The sequence below is a fragment of the Pseudopodoces humilis genome, chromosome 6 (assembly GCF_049639895.1).
Source record: "Pseudopodoces humilis isolate 2021_Gansu_Grassland_sample_001 chromosome 6, ASM4963989v1, whole genome shotgun sequence".
NCBI classification, from domain to species: Eukaryota; Metazoa; Chordata; class Aves; order Passeriformes; family Paridae; genus Pseudopodoces; species Pseudopodoces humilis.
In genome coordinates, this window is record NC_142205.1 from 38,380,484 (window position 1) to 38,399,363 (window position 18,880).

The following is an 18,880-nucleotide window of genomic DNA, read 5'->3' on the forward strand; positions in this document are numbered from 1 at the left end:
ACACTATATATCTAAACCCCAACATATTGGGAAATATTTTTTTAAAGCTAACCTGCTCCTAAAAAGTAAGCAGCCAGAGGGTGAGAGTTCCCTTACAGAGTTTACTTGACAGATTTCAAGAACTCCCTAGAAAATATAAAGAAATTTATTGAGTGTTTCTTTACATGCCAAGGAAAATAGAATTAACACCAAGTCTTAAAATAACAGCAGCAGTTCACACTTACAGAGGGTCATTAGGATTTGTTAGGTTGAATGTCTTGTCAAGCACACCAGATACATCCAATTAAGCTACAACAATTTACACAATTTAAAACAATTTAAACAACTGCACTGAGACAAAGTATAAGGAAAACTAAAATTAAAAAAATCTATGAAGTAAATTAATTTGTAATATTATGGGTTTGACCCCAGGTGTGTTTGACATAAAACCAAGATCTCCGTGCTGTATGAGCAGTTGTCACACCCCTTAAAATGAATCAACTGGGAGGTTTTAAAGCTCATCTCTTTAATCTTTATTGCACCAGACAGCATTTGGAGACAGTAACTATTTGTGAATCTCTAATTCCATTTAATCAGTCTAGCTGATTAATGATGGTGAGCAATGAGAAGCAAATGACAAAGAGAAAGTGAAATGAATGAAACAATATGTTCATTCTTTTAAGTAATACTATTTCACAACTACTGTCAAAAATACTCTTGATACAAAGGAAGAGAGAATCAGGTAGGGTCGATGTCCTTTTTTAAAAAAGCTGCACCCTTGAAAATGTGACAATATAAAAATCATCATAGACCACAACATCAACTTGCCATTGCACTGACTGTATGAAGGTGTGAATACATTTCATAAGCATACTAGCATCGTGTATGATCACCTTTATGTTACACAAAGCAAGAAAAAGAGGTTCACAAAATTTCCAAACAAAATCTCACTTAGGAGGCAGAGCGTTTTTCTTGGTGAGAGCACTCCTTCAATCACAGATATCACTCCATCTCTACAAAGGAGAAACTGGCTATGATCTGGCTTGAAAAATTTGCCTTTTGTCAGGGAACAAGATACAATCGTGGTTACTAAATGTTCTGATTCACTGCTCTAAGAGGACTTGTGATGGCAGAAGTGTCTCCTGCTTCTTTTTCTGACCAGTGATGATGTCCACCCCAGCACTACAACCAGCACTGCTCAGCTAACAGCTGTCCATCCCAGTGTGTTTTTATAAACCACTCCCCCAGTGTTTTTGTCAGTGCACCGTGCTCTAGACTGGCAGCCTGTGCCTTGCTCACACCATTCCTGCAGGCCACACCACAGCCAGAGGGGAAGCTGTGCCAGCTGCCAGGGTTATTCAGCACCTGAGAGCACAAGTCAGCCTTCCCCAGGCACAGATTATTTAACACAACTTTGGTTTCTTCTCATTTTTATAAGCACGATTAAGCACCTTTTATGACATGTTCTTTAGCTGAAGTATGCTACAACAATGCACCTCAGACAATAAATTTATCTGTTTCACCGACTTTAAGTTTTAAATGCCTTTTTAATACACTAGCAAGTTCAAAAGAGGTTAAAACGTTCATCTGTTCACTCTACAATATTTGGGGAAGCATTTGAAAGAGATTTGAATTTCCTTTATCTCAGACAGATCTGTCAAACACTTAGACACACTTAGAGGATACAGTAGCAATTGCAGTAAGTCATCTGAATTTTGTCATAAAAGTTGTTTAACTCTTCTAATGAAGAACAAATTGAGATCAAAGGCATGCTGAGCTACCTGAACAATATGAATAATTGTTCCTTTCTTTTTTGTCCCACTATGTAAAAAGAAACTTGATCCTGTACACAATAATATTTATTAATACATTGTGACTAAATGCCATCCCAATATGCTGGCTCTTTTTTGGCTTTTCATAGAGAGAAGTATACTAACTGAGTCTTTGTGCACTTCCAATTTTATAGGAAAAAACATAAGGATAGAGAAACAGTAATGAAGAAAGGGTGTTTTGAATCTGTTACCGATTAGAGTTTCATTTGCCTTAATCGATTAGATGCATAAATACTTGCTGTAGTTCATATTAATGCTAGTGTACACTGCTTGATAGTAGAATCACAAACACTAGTATCTTAATACTTTATTCTTAATTTCACTTCTGCAGTTTATGGACACAAATGACTGTCACTAATTAGAAAATTTCTAAGTACTGAGTTAGTGATTCAGCTATATTATGAAACCATATTTTAATAATTAACTGTTATCAAAGTCAGGTTAAATAAACTAGACAAGCAACTTGAAGAGATTGTACAAGAGAACTGGAAAGGGAAATACAGAGCTACTTGACATCTTAAGATGTGCAAAACCTTGTAGAGACTGCAACCAGTGATGGAGTGTCCCTGCTGTAGAAAGAGCTCTGACTCTTATCCAGAATAACATCCCAACCAACCATGTGCTGAACATAGCAGCTGTTGAGAAACAGGGAGGCACTTAGGGAGTGCTTAGGTACCTAAGAGGATGTAATACAAGTAATATGAATTAGCTCTTGCACTGGCTCAGCAGAAGTAATGACTCAGCTGGACAAACATGCCTGAGTTTTGGGGCTATCAAAGAATGCTGTGGACTAGCTGAAAAGAATCTCAAAGAGCAGTGTGATTAAAGGCCTAGAAAACACTATTTACCCAGAAAGATTAAATTAATTAGGTGTTTTCTAGCCTACAAGAATACAGAATGGAGGGAGGACTTAGTATCAAGCTATATAACAGATTTATTCAAAAAGTAAAAGGAATTTCTTTTCTATGGCCATAGGGAAAAAATTTAATGTTCTTTAACTGCAGTAAGAAATATCTGGTCTAGCCATGACAAAACAATGCTGCCCAAAATTCCTACATTTCTCATATAAAGGATGCTGAAGCAATGCAGTTCCTAGAAGGCTGTGAATTAGTGAGTTCTGCAGGTTTTTAGAACCAAGTTAGATAAGTATGTATCAGCAATGATACAGGAATAGCTATTTCTGTTTTAAGAATACATTAGACATCTTTCTGAGATCCCTTGCAGTCTAATGGGCCTATGACAATCAAAACTTATCTCTCGTTCCTCGCTGATACGGAACCTCTCAACTTTAAGAAAGTCACGTATCTCTTATAACCAGCTGCTATATTTCAAATATGCTTTTTTAATCACTGCCCTTCTGGGATGATCTTCCCATGAACTGCTTCAAGATGTAATGCATTACGCTCCAAAATATCCTTATTGTTTACAAAGGCTCAGAAACACTTCACTTGCTAGTGTGCTAATGCTGTCATATGAGACTTTTGTAGATACTGCCACCTGAATTTCCACATATATGACCATCCACTTTGTTCCATTTAATGTGTTATGTTTTGACTGTGTGCTCTTTGGGGCAGGGTTTATCATTTAGCTTTTAATTTCAACAGCGCTAAGTACAATAAAGTCTCCGCCATCTGTGAATGTTAGCTGCCATGGTAGTACAAACAATACTGACACAATGTGCTAACAAACCAACACAGCAGGGTGCCATGGGAAAGAGCTGAAGATTAGTTTCAATGTGACTGGCCATGTAGCAGAAAGTGTTTGCAGTTGGTTTGGTGTCACTTTAGTCTGGGCTCTTTCCGTGGAAAATCCTGCGTCAGCACTGGATGCTGCTGGGTAGTGCACAGCTCCTCCTCACCCAGAAAATATACATCCCTATTTATCTGGGTATTCCTGAAACGACCTCTGGGCCCCTAGAAAAATCATTCAACTGCCCCTTCTGTTTGGCCTAGCTTTATTTCATCAGTGATGGACTTTCCATAGCCACACTCTTCTTTGGTTTTATTTTAAACTTGTTACAGCCTTGGTAAATTATTTGTATTTTGCAAAGTACCCTTCAAAAAAACAACATTAACGATAAGGGATAATATAGACTTTGGAGGTGGATACTGAGTATATTCCAACCTTCTGGGTAAAGCTAGCTATAATCCAGCTTTCCCCTGAAGTGATTTGATCTCATGAAATATCAAGCAGCTTAAGGAACAGTTCTCTGGTTAGAGAGATATTTTTGTCATTTGGTTTTGGGTATTTTGAAGTTCTAGAATTTACATTTGGCAGATACCCCCATAAATCTCTTTCAAAAGTGCCTGAAAACACATATTTTTCACAGTCTTCTGTTTAAATTGCTTTCTGTCTCCATGAGTGCAAGAGAACCGCCATGATCATTCTCTTCTTTCCATTTTTCTTTCAGCTGTGTGTCAGTATCCCTGAACCTTATTTAAAGGGTGAATCCTATCTCATGGGTTGTGTTAACTAAAATCATACCCATGCTGGCTCAGAACAAAAGTCCATTTCATTTGGCACTGTTTCTCAGGGGGGTCTAGCAAACCTACAGTGGCACAAGAACATGACAGGAAACCATCGAATAAGCTCCCCTGCTGCAAGGATCTGTGGCTCAGAGACTTTCCAGGGCAAAGGCAATGCCTTTCAAAAGTAGCCAAGGAGTAGGTTTTATTATGTTGTCCTATACCTTAAGAAGAATACAGTGGGTGCTTTAAACAGATAATTCTACATGTAATTTTAGAGGCTAAAAATTAAATACATTCAGGATCATTCCTACAATGCAAGGAGGTCACAAAACTTTTTTTCACTACTCTATCCTATTATGATTCAAAAGTTGACAAGCAAAGGGCTCAATGATCAGGAAGCCAGTAAGATGGAGAGCTGTTTACTGCAGAGCCTGCAACTCTAACAGGAGGTGACTGTCAGAAGGACAGAATTTCCACAGGCACTATGCACTCCTCAGGAAATAAACATGGTGCACCTAGGAAGTTCACTGAGCACTATATAAAATGAAGAATTCTGAGTGGAATAAATAGCAAACATAGCTGAGGCATTTGTGAGCAGTAATACCTGAAGATGGAACATGGTGACTAATGGAAAGCTGCACTCATGAGTAATAAAACCTGTTCTGCTCACTTTCACAAATGAATGACCCAGAAGAAGGAATTTGCAAAATTGCCATAAGATTGGTGATTAAACAAATCTGGTCATGGATAGTCCAACAACACAAGAGTTAAAATTACTACAAACAACAATTTAGCTGGAAAAGGGATGTGGGGTAGATGTCCATATTTTATTTGACAGTAAATATGGGACATGGAGAAATTGAAGAATAAACGAATCATAAACCTGGAATACCTTTAGAAGAACACATATGAACACTGGAAGCATCACAGAAAGCAAAAAATAAAAGTCTTATATCTGTATGCATTTATATTAAAATAATTTCATCTAGAAATAGACAAAAGAGGTGCAGCTTGACCAAGTTACCACACACACCCATTTGAATGAACTCGGAAGCCAGGCAGAACATGTGCATCATTTAAATGCAGTAATTATCTATTCATTTCCTGTGAAGCATCTATTCCCTTGTGAGTGCAAAGCTGACAGACGTGGCCAAAGCACTCACTTACCCACAGGGTCTGTAGGTGAAGACAATGTAGCTCTCCTCATCGCTGCGCTCGATGAAGGTGACGCAGGTGTACTTCTCCCAGTGCCGCATGGCCTGCTTGAACATGGCGCGCTGAGTGCCTGCAGGAACAATCCAATGAAACCACAGGTTTTCCCTAACTGCAGCTTCCTCCTTACAGACAAGACTAGGAATATAGGCCTGGAAGCAGCCATTGAATCATAAAGCCCTCTGTGTGTCCCTGTGGTCCCATGTACGGCAGGATTCCAGCTAAAGGGATAGTCAGGCCATCAGTTCGTGATAATGCGTGCGCCTGCAAGGGGGGCTAGCACTGCCTGACACACCCCTGCAAATATAAAACCTGCAATAAGGATCACAACTACGCTACACCAGAGGAAAACAGCAGAAGAAATACAGCGTTGCTTATGTGCCTGCATCAGCAGAACATTCACCAAGCAATTTCCCAGATGAAACTATCAAGTGAACCACATTGGGGGGAGGAAAAAAAAACCAGAAAGAAAAAGAACAAGCAAAATTGGGTAACTTTACATCATAGCTATTTATCTAGCAGAAAAAAAAAAACAAACCCACTAAAAAACTCCTACAGCCTTCAAGTCTGGACACCAGTTTAATCTAAGCCATGCAAGTAGGCATACTGGTAAAATTGTTTGATTAAAATAAGGCTGTCGTGAACAGGGACCAGTCCCCCATTCTTTGCATCAAAATCTCTCAGAAAACAAATGATCCACCAAAAGTGGCAAATTCAGAATTTGGTAAAAGCACACCTAGACATTTGATCTAAAAATGAGAAATATATCCAGAAAAGGCCAGAACTATCCCCTAGATGCAGGAGCATTCAGGCCAACTCTCAGCACAGAAGACAACTTCAGAGATCAGAGCAATATAATTTCATTGCGTGACAAAAGACAAGGCTTATTGATAGAGGCAGCATATGAGAATGTATCTGTGTTTCTTCTCAGCTGAAAATCCACAAAGAAGAGTATTATTTGACAAGAATGTGCTAGCAAAAATACACTCACCTTGCAGGTTACAACATAGGATAATTAAACAAACAAAAAATCTAATGTTTTTAGAACTTAAAGACAACAAAACCTGAAAGTTCATGAAAATGGCAAGTTCAAATCACACCATATTCTAAGAAACAGAGGCTATTCCACTCCATCTTGCCCTTTTCTTTTACCTTTAAGCAGTTTTTTCCAAGCTTTAGAATTTATCTTTCATTATGAAAAAGGTAAAATCTTTAATATGGTGCTTTCATTCAGTTTACTACGATTATTTCTGAAGACAGTAATCCTAAAGCAAAGGTCATATTTGGTACAGTACTGTTTAAATACCCAAACTGAAAGCTTGACTGTATATGTCAGTTTGAAATGAATGACTCTGGTTTCTCCATATACAATGTGTGAGCATTTGCATGGTTTTTTGGTTCCCTGTATTATCATGCACAATAAATAAGATGATATTTCATATGTTTTCCCTTATTTGTTTGCTTTCCTTTCTCTGTTTTTGTTTTAAATTATCTTTTATATCCACATTGATATTGATCCATTTACATTTTTCAAGGATAACAACTGTTGTAACTTTTTCTACAGTTTTCTTCTAAGAATTTTTTATATAGGGCAGCCAGTCTTTCCTTTTGTCATATACAATGTCTGTGTGTACCTATCTGAAAACCAAATTGAGGAATGACAAAACACATTTGAGTCAGTTTGTTAAGTGAAGTCAGTTTTGAAGAATACATGTCACACCAGTTAAACTGAAGATATTCTTGTGCTAAATATACTGCTTTAAAAAAAAATACATTCCTTGAGATTTCATTACTTAGGCTCATGGAAACAAATACACAACAAAAAATATTAGGTAAAGAAATAGAGCTTTCTCTTTCTAAAATGCTGTTATACTTTTTTTATTATATAGCTTGCCTTTGAAAACAATTAAGTTTTACTAATATTTCCAAAACAGATGTACTCCAGGCCTGTTCCAACAGAAACCCTTCTAATGATTTCCATAGCACGATTTCACTTCAAAAAAATAAAATAAAAAATAAAATAAAAAAAAAAGGAAGGAAGGCAATTTCAAAAAATTACCTTTCCTCTTTTCACACAAAGCACAAAGCTTACCAGTGAAATTTCCACCTATTACATATGGAATGACACCACCTGGCCATATCCTTTCTGTTCGTGATGTAGCAGCTCTGGGAAATCGATTTTTCTCATTTTTCCCTGAGAATTTTATGGTAGTTCTTCCTTTAGATGTATTATTTTGCTCAAAACCTGCAATGATAATTAAAACAGCGAATGAGATCACACACACACATGAAAAAAGAGAGAAATTATTTTCTAGCAGGTCAAACGCAGATTTCTTTATGCCCTTTCAAAGTAGGACATTGCTGTTACGTGACACTCTATCATCACAAAGTTTTCTAAGACATGAAGCCTGAATCTTCATTTTTTGAATATAACTAGGGTAACAGTCTTGCACATATGTTTATCAACTAGAATGTGCACTGCATAAGTGCATTTAAATTTCCTCATTTAATAAAATATTTAAGAAATCACACTCCCTGTGGTTTTGGTGCTGTTTTTTTGCATTTCTTTTTTTCTGGCTTTTGTTTTGGTCTGGTTTTTTTTTTTAAATAAACAAGGATTTTTCCAGCAGACAATGACAGCCTTTGGACAGACTCAAACTAATCAAGACATTCACTACCCCTTTCACTTTTATTATATGATCTGGAAAAAGCATGACCATCTGTAAAGCATGGACAGTAATAAATCATACATTGTTCATAAACTAACATTTGGAACCCCATGGGTAGGTTTTACTCATGGCTGGAATTTCTTTACAAGAGAAAAAAGTGTCTACCATTTTCAGGGATACTACCATCATTCATCCCATTACAGGTGAATCTTTCTAAATCTGATGAAACCTACTGGGAGAACAGAAAAGGATAAGGATAGTTAGACAAGGACTTGGACAGATCAGGTGCTTCTTCTGAACAGTTTACAAGTTAGTTTGCAGATCTGGGTGGTCGAGCAAAATGGATCCCTTGAAAGGTGATTAGCAAGTCCTACTCAGTGTAGTTGAAGCCTTATGTCTTATTCCTGTAGTGGAAGACCACATTTTCCCTCTGTGAGAATCCCCTGCAGTACCAGCTGCACTGAAGTGTTAATGACTATGTCAGAATCAGGGAGGATTCCAGGGCAGAGTCATGGTAAGGAATGTTGGCATAGCCCCAAGGCTGAGAGAGCAGCAATAGGAAGAGAAGAAGAGGCTACGGCGCAAGGCACGGATGAAGCTCTGATATGTGGGACAAAAACCCTGCTTTTGTGACAACCAACATGTAACTTGAATTATACCAGGAATTCTAGTGTGTAAATGAGAATTACACAACAAATTGCACACAAAGTGTCTGCAACATAGGCAGACTCTTTACAGAAAAACTATTTTTACACTTAGTATGCAGTCATTACTGAACCACATCACATGTTTATTTAGACATTTTACCATTACAAATTCTTTTTATTGGTGCTCTGCTCTTTAGAGGTCTAAGCAAGAAATTTATTCCAAATTGCACCCAAAGATGATAAGAATTTATGCAATACTAAAATTTTAATTCTCCATTAAAGAATGAAGGTTTTATATCATAGCACCTCCACAAAGACAGTTACTGTGCTCTGATAAACACAATGTGGTGCAATTACAATGGAGTTTCACATATTTTCTTTTTTGAAGTGACATTAAAGTGATGTTTTCTTGCATCAAATATAGAGTGTAAACTCAGCCAGAATTAGGGGGATTCCACTTCTATATGCTGCTCAATTAAGCTACATTCAAACTGACAAGGGTATGATTATATAAAAATACGTCTGTTGTGCATAACACATGACAAATGCTTCAAACACAGTATGAATCATCAGAATGCCTCACCTGGATCCAGAAAAAAGTAAGAAACAAACAAAATTAGCAGCTTTGCAGTATAGTCTACTTGCAGTGAAAAGACACTGTATTGACATTAGTTAAGCCAAAAACTGTAAGCACAGCCATAAAACAAAGTTAAGCAGTTTTTAATATGACATTAAATATGTGGTTTAGCTTTCAGATTTCATGCTGGAAGAAGAACTCTAAGAAAATGGAAAAGAAAATAGAACAAAGAGCTAATCTCTTCATTACTCTTCTTGCACTAATAATTTTATAATTTGCTTATGCCAATACAGAAAGACTTTAAAGTGTTAAAGCACTATCATCATTAATGTTCATGATACACTATCACATCAGGCAACTTGCTAATTTAAACAGTGAAAATACCAGAGCCAAATCTTCTTATCCTCTCTATAAGCTGATAGAGGGCACTGCGTTTTTTTGACATTCCATGCTCTCCAAAGCCACCTTTAAAAAGAAAAAAAAAAGAAAAGAATTTTCAAAAGTTAAAAATGTGGAATTTTACACATACAGCAACTATATTAGCCTAGAGAGGCATCCTAAAGGAAGCTTCATATTCTTCAATAATTTTCATAAAAACATTTAAAGTATTCTTGACAATTCAATAAAAACACATGATTAGCTGAAAATTTTTCTAATATGCATTCCATGAATGTAAGCCAACATGTCTTTGTTATTCAGGCAAGTCATGACAATTACATCATCTAATTATTATTTGGAGCTTTTTTCTTCCTGGTGACCTTGACATCCTCAGAGCCATATTGATTGACAGCTAAAAGGGTTACTCTCAAAGAAATTTCCTGAATGCATGCCACAGTCTTCTCATTTCAAGGGAGAGGAAGGAGAAAAAGCAAACAGCCAAAGTTTCATCAGAAAACAAACAAACCAACCCAGCAAAACTGATGCAAACTTAATATGGTTAATTTTGCCATGAAATATTTGTTTATCTTTGCTAGCATGCAAATGCAATGCATTTTTAAGCTTTTGAAACATCTCACGCTGGTGTATATTGCAGTAAGACCTGGCAGGTATATATACATATATGTCTGTGTGATTACAGCAGTCAATGAAAATCTAATCTAGGAAGTAGTTTATTTTAACTTTTACCATGCCATTTGCAGAAATAAAACACATTTCTGCATTTACTGGATACACCCTGCTACATACTCCCTTCAGAAATAAAACTTTTGTGGCTACAAGTGGCTTTTCAAACACCAGTAAACCAGAAACAAGAACACTGACTACATTAGTTAAATTAAATTAAATAATTCAGAATTGCTCAGAAAGTTTTGTGATTTTACAGGTTTGCAATAGGTTGTATTTTACAAGTCGCTATTTGTTATAGGACAAGACAGTTTCTAAACTACTTTTACAGCTGAAAAAGTAAAAAAATAGAAAGAAACAGACCATTAATACCTCCAACCACCACTCAAAAGGCCTTTCACAACTTTCCATAAAAACTTTTAATACCTATGTGGAAAATATATTTATTAAACAGCAACTTAAATTCATATTACAGATGAGAAAATTCCATATAAGGCAAGTGAGTGTGTGGCTGCTCATTGAATAACAATGTGCCTAATTATTTAGATTACACTGTCACATAGCTGCTGGCTCCCTCGAGAAAAATTTTCCAAATTTTTAAAAACATTTTAAATAGATGAGGTAATAGAGCAACACATTCCTTTCCAATAAGTTACATGGTAAGTATAATATAAAGTGCAGAGGATTTAACATTGATCATCATTAATTTGTCTCTCATGCTAACATCCATCTTATAAAAAAAGGCTTATAGCTAAGCATTCCAAATAAATACTAAAAAATCATTAGAAGCATCAACTGTCAAACATAATAGAAAACCCCTAAAGAATCCATTAGTAATTTAAAGAAAGTATTATGCTGTATTTTTAGGAAAAAAAAATCCAAACCACTCATTTCTGTCTTATTGCAGCCTGTGTATTTCATTTAGTGAAAAACTAAAGAAAAAGTCTCTCACTCTCTTCTCTAAGATGTCTTATATGCTACCTTGCCAAACCACATTGACTAAAAAAGTTTTAACTCCTATTTGCTACATCTTCTCATAATTCAGGCTGGATAAGGAGGATACTTTTCACAGCTTTGGCTTACAAAAATATACACATAAACGTTATCAGCTTTATTGTTGTTTCTGTTTACAGTGATTATGCATTTTGCTTGGAGAAAATGAAATATAAAATGACAGAGCCATACTCCAAGAAGCTCACAGATTATCTGACCCTGCAAATCCAGGCAGATAATCCTCACAAAAAGGAGCAGTCACATAATGTGTATCAGAGCCTGTGAGCCTCAGGATTTTAATTAGAGTTGCAGAAACAACTGTGACTCCACCACTTCATCCTGATGGTTTACAACCAAGTCTCTAATCCTTCTACCTGATGTCACCTTTAGTCTGTGAAAATCAACAACAGAAAGTGTTCAGAAATCAAGCTTACAATTCATTGTCATTGTTATCTGTAACCAAGATTAAAATTTTGTTTTCTAGATTAGATATCTAACATTCCTTTTATTCCTTTTCCAGTTGCAGCCTAATATTGATGAGCTAGTTGGAAATTTGCTCTTTTGGAATTAAGGGGAGAAAAGCAACCAATGTCAAGTTTACACATCAAGAATGTTGTAAATTTAGAAAAATAAATTACATATGTGAAGCGTAAAATTGACTTCTCCAATGCTCTTTTTGGAAAGATCAAGAATGTTGAGTGTTCACTGAGAGCAGTGATGAAGTCATTAACTTAAGAGAGATTGTTCTCTAAAGCTTAGTCCCACTGATCATCACAATTGCATTGACTCTTGTTGTGCAATGAAGGTAGAAAAAACTGATCCTAATACATTAGCAATACCTGACAGGGTGATTCAATATCCTGAATAGGATACCATCCACAAGAAAAGGTAATGTGCATATCATGAAACACGCAAGAAAGTAAAAACTAAGTAATAGAATATTAAATAATATTTTAAAACTGCTTAGAAATGTATATTTTTGTGTGGCAATTTAAAAAAATAATAACTTTGCAGTTAAAAAGTAGAAAAGGAAGAAGAAACTGGAGTCAGCAAGCCAAAGAAATCACTTGGCTGCATCCACTTTAAAGGGAAGTGACCAAAGTTGTTCTACATTTTTTCAACAAAACTAGCATCTGAGTTATCTTCAAAGGCAATTAAAACTATTTGTTTGGAGGAGTGGATAAGAAAGGACTAACTCTATTAACATTTTAAAATCCAGTCCAGATCTAGAAGTGATCAAAAGTTTTCCTGTTTCGGCAAAACAAGTGGATGGAAAAGGAGATAAAATAAATTTTCAAGTTGTCATGAAAACACTCTAATCACAGCATATACCTAGAATGAGTACAAATATTTTTAAATATATCAATATTGAAAGCTTAAATTCAAAATTGCTTCTTTGGTCCAAAATTTCTTTTCCACATACCAGGAATAAATTAAGGTAGCTCTGTTCAGGCACGCATAAATCATGCTTAAGAGAAAACAAATTTCAATAATAAATGTTTACATTTTCTAATAGAATTTTTTCCAGACTTTTCCTCAGTAAGTTGGCTTTTTTTGTATCATAACCTGAAAGTTTACAAGTTTTCAGTTATCAATTTGCAAATCACAGCCTGAAAACATAAATATTTTTAGTCATTAGACAGACATTCATTTAGGCATGGATTATGTTTTCTCTCTTGCAAACAGACATATTTACACATAAAATCTCTTTATATATCTGACTATCCAGCTGCCTCTGTTAATCAGATTGCAGCTCCTGGTGGTAATGAATTGTGTGTCCACAATAGCACAGAAATGTGTATTAAAATGTTTTTTAGACTAGGCAAATCTAGCAAGGATGACACATTCTAGCATTTCTTCTAGGTCTGGGTACAGAACTGGATGAAACAGTCAAAAAAGCAAAAGGAGGGGTTGCGATGCCAGACTTCCAATTCTGCCTCCAGGATACCACATGTGTTCTCCATAGTGTGTTTGGGCTCTGCTACCAGGAACTTTCAGTGATGAAATCAAAGCTTTGTACAATTTCCTTTCCCACATGACCACCTGCAGAGCAGACTCTACATTTCCTACCAGTTTCTGCTCCTCAGTTCAACAAGATGTTTTTAAACAGAAATGCTGGAATGAAATTAAATATTTTGCTTCTCTTTTCCCTAAAGTGAATCTATAGTCTTTGTTTAATAACTTCTCTAAGTGCAAACTAATGTTATCCAAGACATTATACTGTCTTCCCACATTTAAAATACAGACTGCATTCTAGGCAGAATTGACTAACAGGACAAATAAATTAAAACAAGGTTGAAATAGCATACCTGTATTATGGCCAAGTCTTTCATTGGAGTGCTGCGTAAGGTCAATCGTCCTGTCAATTTGAAACATTTTTAAGTCTTCATCATCTAAGGCAATATCTCCCCAAAAGACAGCTTTAAATAAAAAAGAGCTCAATTTAATTAAAGAATTATTTGGACAATAAAGCCAATCTGAAGAATATTAATGCCATGTTTACAACCTTCGGGAAAGTATACAACAAAGATATATATATATATATATATATATATCACACATCTTTTCCTAACTGATCTATATTTGTATATGAAGGAAAAAAGAAAACTACTTAGTAAAAGACAACTTATTCCAAAATCTTAGTCTATTTGGTTTCTTTGTACATTACCTAAATGCAATAACATAAATGTGATGTCATTCTATTATTAACTTTTCTAGCATGTAGTTTTCTCTATGTAAATACAACAAAGCATAAAAGACACTGAGCATTTGAAGTATGAATTAAAATATATACATTTCTGAGAAAACACAACCTTTACATTTCCTAACATCTTACTGAAAACAGTAATTATTTGAAGGAATTTTTATTATGTTTCAGTTGCTTTCTATATTGCATTATGTTTTGCTCAGATGATTAAGTGCATCTGTTTTCTGTTAAACGGAGAAAAGAAAAACACTTTATTTTTTATTTTCCTCTCAGTTCATTTGCATGCTTTCCTTTTATAGTTTATCTCACCATTAGGAAGCCTTCAGATTCTTTACTTTTCAAAGTTCCAATCTTTTTTAACCTTCCTTTAGTCTTTCTGTTGGATTTCTCCTTCTCTCTTTTAATTTTCTTTTTCTCTATTTTCTTTCAGGTTTTTTCTTTTCCACTTTTTCATCTTCCCCAAGATATCTCTACAGCTCAGTGGACTATGATACAATCCCACTTCCAAGAATTTGGGATCTATAACCTCAAACTTTCAGTGGCCCTATTTTGCTGAGATTTTAACCTGAGATCTCCCTGCCAATTCAAACTTAGCATTAAAGCTGAACTCAACAGCTATATTTTCAATTGCTGTGAACGAAGTCAACAGAGCATGCACCAATTAACAGGAGCCAGAAGTGGTTGTTCATCATCTTTTTCCAAATTCCTGCTTTTCCTGCTCTCTGTGTCAATAGCTCTATTTTTTGTTTCCTCAGCATCACAAAATCCCTGGATTCAATCTCAGTGTCATCCTCAAATCCTTCCCTTCTTTCCCCCATCCAGGGAGACATCACTAACTGCTTGGTTGTTTCTACGCAGCTCAACAGCAAACTTCTTTCTTCATTTCCACCCAAATAAATCCTAGTCCAAAGTCCAGCTGTTACCAAATCAATCTCTCCAGTCTTCCTCCATTCAAACGGATCATAAACATTATTGTTAATTATGCTCTTTTTCTGTTTGTTTTTTATATCACAATTTAAAGACCACTCACCCAACAATATTCTCATCACAGTACTTTTGTGTTCCTGCAAAAGTTAGCCATTTCTCAGAATGTGATGTTCCCATTCATTGGTGTTGAATCAAATACACTTAAAAAAAGAGGTTTTACTTAAATAAAAAGATAGGTATTTTTAAATAACTCCAAGATATTGTATTGTCTCCTCCAAATTACATTATTTTTCTTGAACATAAGGCAACTAGGAGAAATTATGTTGAAAATGCATTTAGCCTGCCTTGTAAAAAACCTTTAAAATACCCCCAGTCATCTACACAGTATTAATAATGAAATTATTAGTGAAATTAAAAATTAACATTTTCAATCCAAAATATAACCACCGTTTCCTGTCTCCTCCAAATATTAATATTTCCACATAATTAACTTTTTTACACAAGAAAACGGTTCTTAGAAACCACAAGTACTTGGGACCATTATTGAAACTGTTCAGGCAGCTCTAGCACATTGTGGAACACTATCCTTCCAAGGGCCACTGTTCTCATGCTCACATTGGTCACACTGGGGACATCATTCCTCGCTAGCCTGCTCTCACCAGTGATGGTTTTACCATCAATTCAAGACACAAAGCCAGTGGCAGCTCAAGATGTTTGGGTCTCTTTTCCCTTAAGCTTCTAGGAAAAAGAAAAAATCTCAAATTATCAGGATTTTGAACAGTGAAGGAAGAAAGTCTCCATCTGGTTGAGTTAAATATCATTTACTTTTATAAATGCCGTCTAGAGGTTTCTCTTGAATGCTATTCATAACAGGGACCACTGTATAAGCACATGGAAAGACTGAAAACTTGAACAAACAGAAGAAAGTTGTAAAAGGAAGAAAGTATTAACATTTCTGTCTATAGAGACACAGTGTGCCCCAGCAGAGGTCACACAGATTGCCCACGCCAAACTCAATGAAGTGCTGAGGCTTAGTAGCAAGGCCATTTTTCTTTCCTGGTGATATTGGGAGTTAATGAAAGGAAGATACCAAATTAACAATGGATGATGCAAAAGATAGCCCACTGACAGAAATGCATTAGTAGAAATCACTTTGGTTTATGTGTGTAATACTGATGTAGAAATAGGAAAACTCAAGGCAAATCAAACTTTCTACTAATAATAAAGTAGAAAAAAACCTGGTAAATATCTGCCCTAGTCCTGGTGATGCATCTTTATCACTTTTACCACTTCACTGTGGTAACATTCACTTAAAGATGAAAATACAAATAGAAATACTAATCTGTGTGAATTGTCTGACATAGAAGTACCAATTTTGTGTGTACATATGAAAAATATACTTTAGTGTTCAGGCAGTATGTAGTTGTTGCCTTAGAAAGGGGAAAAAAAAGTTATTTTTGCTGAACATCTGGAGTATTAGCTAGTTTTGGATTAGCAACCAAGGACAAGGTTGAGTTTACCAATAATATAACCACAGTAATGTAATAAGTGCTGATAAATGTGTCACATAACCGTTACCAGCAGACACATTCTCTGACATCCTAAAGAAATATGAATAAGCACTAACATCAGAAATAGATAAGATTATTTGATTAAAATATAATGGAAAGTTTGGAACTTTCTTCAGGCCACTGTTTTTTTTACTCAAGGCAATTCTGTTTTGCAGAAGGCAATAAACATGCCAAAACACAGAAACCTTGACAAAACTATCTCGTTCAACATTAGCAACAATCTAGTAAGTGTCACTTTATTTCTACTGAACTAAACCTCTGATCTTCTGAAATAATCTAACTTTACCTAGCAAAAGAAACAACAGTTAACTGGATGTTCTTTAATTTCAGTGTAGTCCAAGCAATCAACAACTGAGACAAAAAGCGGGCTGACAACTCCTTTTTAAAATGACACCTTTTTTCCAATGAAAGGTCTGCACTGAATATTAATTCTGCCTTTCAAAGCCTAAAGCACAATCACAACAGAATTAACAAAAAAAAAGTTTAAAAATTATCTCCCATAACTACTAAAAGCATCCTTTAATTTTTTAGAATGCCAGTTTAAGTGTCAAAATGCTTTGTAACAACAGAAGACCACAGTATTATCTCCTGCCTTAAAATTTTTATGGCCTGAAACCATCTGAAGAAGTCACTTCATCATGTCACAAACCAATGTTAATGTTACAGAAAGTAAGCAGAGGATTGTTTGGGTATGCAAGGCATGATATTAAAGGCTTTGCTGAGAGCATGTTAGGATTAAGAGCTTTAGTAACTCCCTCTAAGGAACTTCTGACAGACTTGATCAGTTCAGCTGTTCACTCATTTTTCACACATATTTAATTCATATTTTTCATCTGCAAAATTAACAAGAATCTGATAGTCAATTGACTAGGCAAGAAAACAAAACTGAAACAAATGGATAGAAAACTTTTGAAGTGATCCAAACAGAATTTAATGTACCTCTACTTATTTAAGGTTGTGTCATATTATCTCTTATCCTATTTATTCAGTGATCACAAAAACAGATGTTTTTTTGTTTAATTTGAAAATGCAATATTGACAATAAACTTAAGAAATATCTGTTGAGAATCTGAGACTGTATTAATTGCAGAGGAAAACATTTCAAATAGTTTTTATTTTATAAAGGTTCTTAAGAAAAAGAAAATGGACTGTTTTGTTCACTACTTGATAAAAACAATACCCTGTCATACCGGATTTCATGCCAATTAGGTTTTATTTCTTTTCGACTTCTGTTTTATATGGCCACAACATGATGCACCAACGCAAATTCAACAAGAGAAAACACATTCATCTGTTTCAGAAAGGTGGACAAAACCTGGTTATGCACTAAAGGCATGTTTTCCTGTAACAGTGGTGAAGGATTTTTGTGGAGCTGTGAAAATGGAAAAGACACTTAACCAGCAGATGCAGATCTGCTTTCACACAACTCAACAGCATTCAGTTAAACAGCACCTTCAAAAAGGTATTATTTTATTTAAAAAGACAAAACACTGCCATGTAAAGCAGCTAAATTTGCAACCTGTAACCTATCAGCTCACAAGCATGAAAACAAACAGGAAAATAAGTAGGTTGTAAAATTTATTTTCCATCCAGAGAATCACACCTTAATATTGCCACACAAACCATATTAATAGAAAGGAAAATTAAGATTATTTATAAACTACAGGTCATGCACAGGAATTGCAGCTGTGATCTACTGCTTGTATCAGGATCTGTTTTTTCATGATAAATAATTAGTATACATCTGCAAACTTCTCTGTGCTAGTCTACTGTCTCCCAAAAAGAACATCACCACAGAAAATACCCAGTATTCCAAAGGAATGAAATATGCTATTAAGGACAGGAAAGAAACATAAATAAATGTATACACTAATTTTCAAAAAAGAGATTTCAACTATTTTGTGTTTATAGACATACACACATGGTATGAGTCAATGAGCATATACAGTGAGAATAAAAACATCTTTCACAACTTTCAAAATGTCTGGAAGAAAGAAATTATTTGTTAAATACCATAGGGCTGCAATATGTAGTAGGATGGCTCATTCTAGGATTTGAAATAACAATTAACATGCAAGTCTGCAAAATATAGAAAGGAGTATGTTCTTACAGTTGCAATAACAAAATTATCTACTTCAAGCTTCATCGCAATTTCTCCAACAATTATTTATTTTTAAAACTAAAATCATAAGCAGACTTTTTTAATAAAATATATTCCTGCTAGCATTCATACCAG

At 35.2% G+C, this 18,880-nt stretch overlaps 1 protein-coding gene across 2 annotated transcripts in view; it reads right to left on the reverse strand.

Annotated features, from left to right (window-relative positions):
* The window catches only part of TLL1 (tolloid like 1), a 127,244-nt gene that overhangs the window by 56,712 nt on the left and 51,652 nt on the right, over positions 1-18,880 (reverse strand). For both annotated transcript variants that reach the window (XM_088056879.1, XM_088056880.1), the window contains exons 2-5: positions 13,749-13,859; positions 9,769-9,849; positions 7,584-7,736; positions 5,447-5,564 (exon numbers count right to left, since the gene is read on the reverse strand). In XM_088056879.1, coding sequence (XP_087913005.1) covers positions 5,447-5,564; positions 7,584-7,736; positions 9,769-9,849; positions 13,749-13,859 — 463 coding nt within the window. The remainder of the gene's footprint in view (positions 1-5,446; positions 5,565-7,583; positions 7,737-9,768; positions 9,850-13,748; positions 13,860-18,880) is intronic.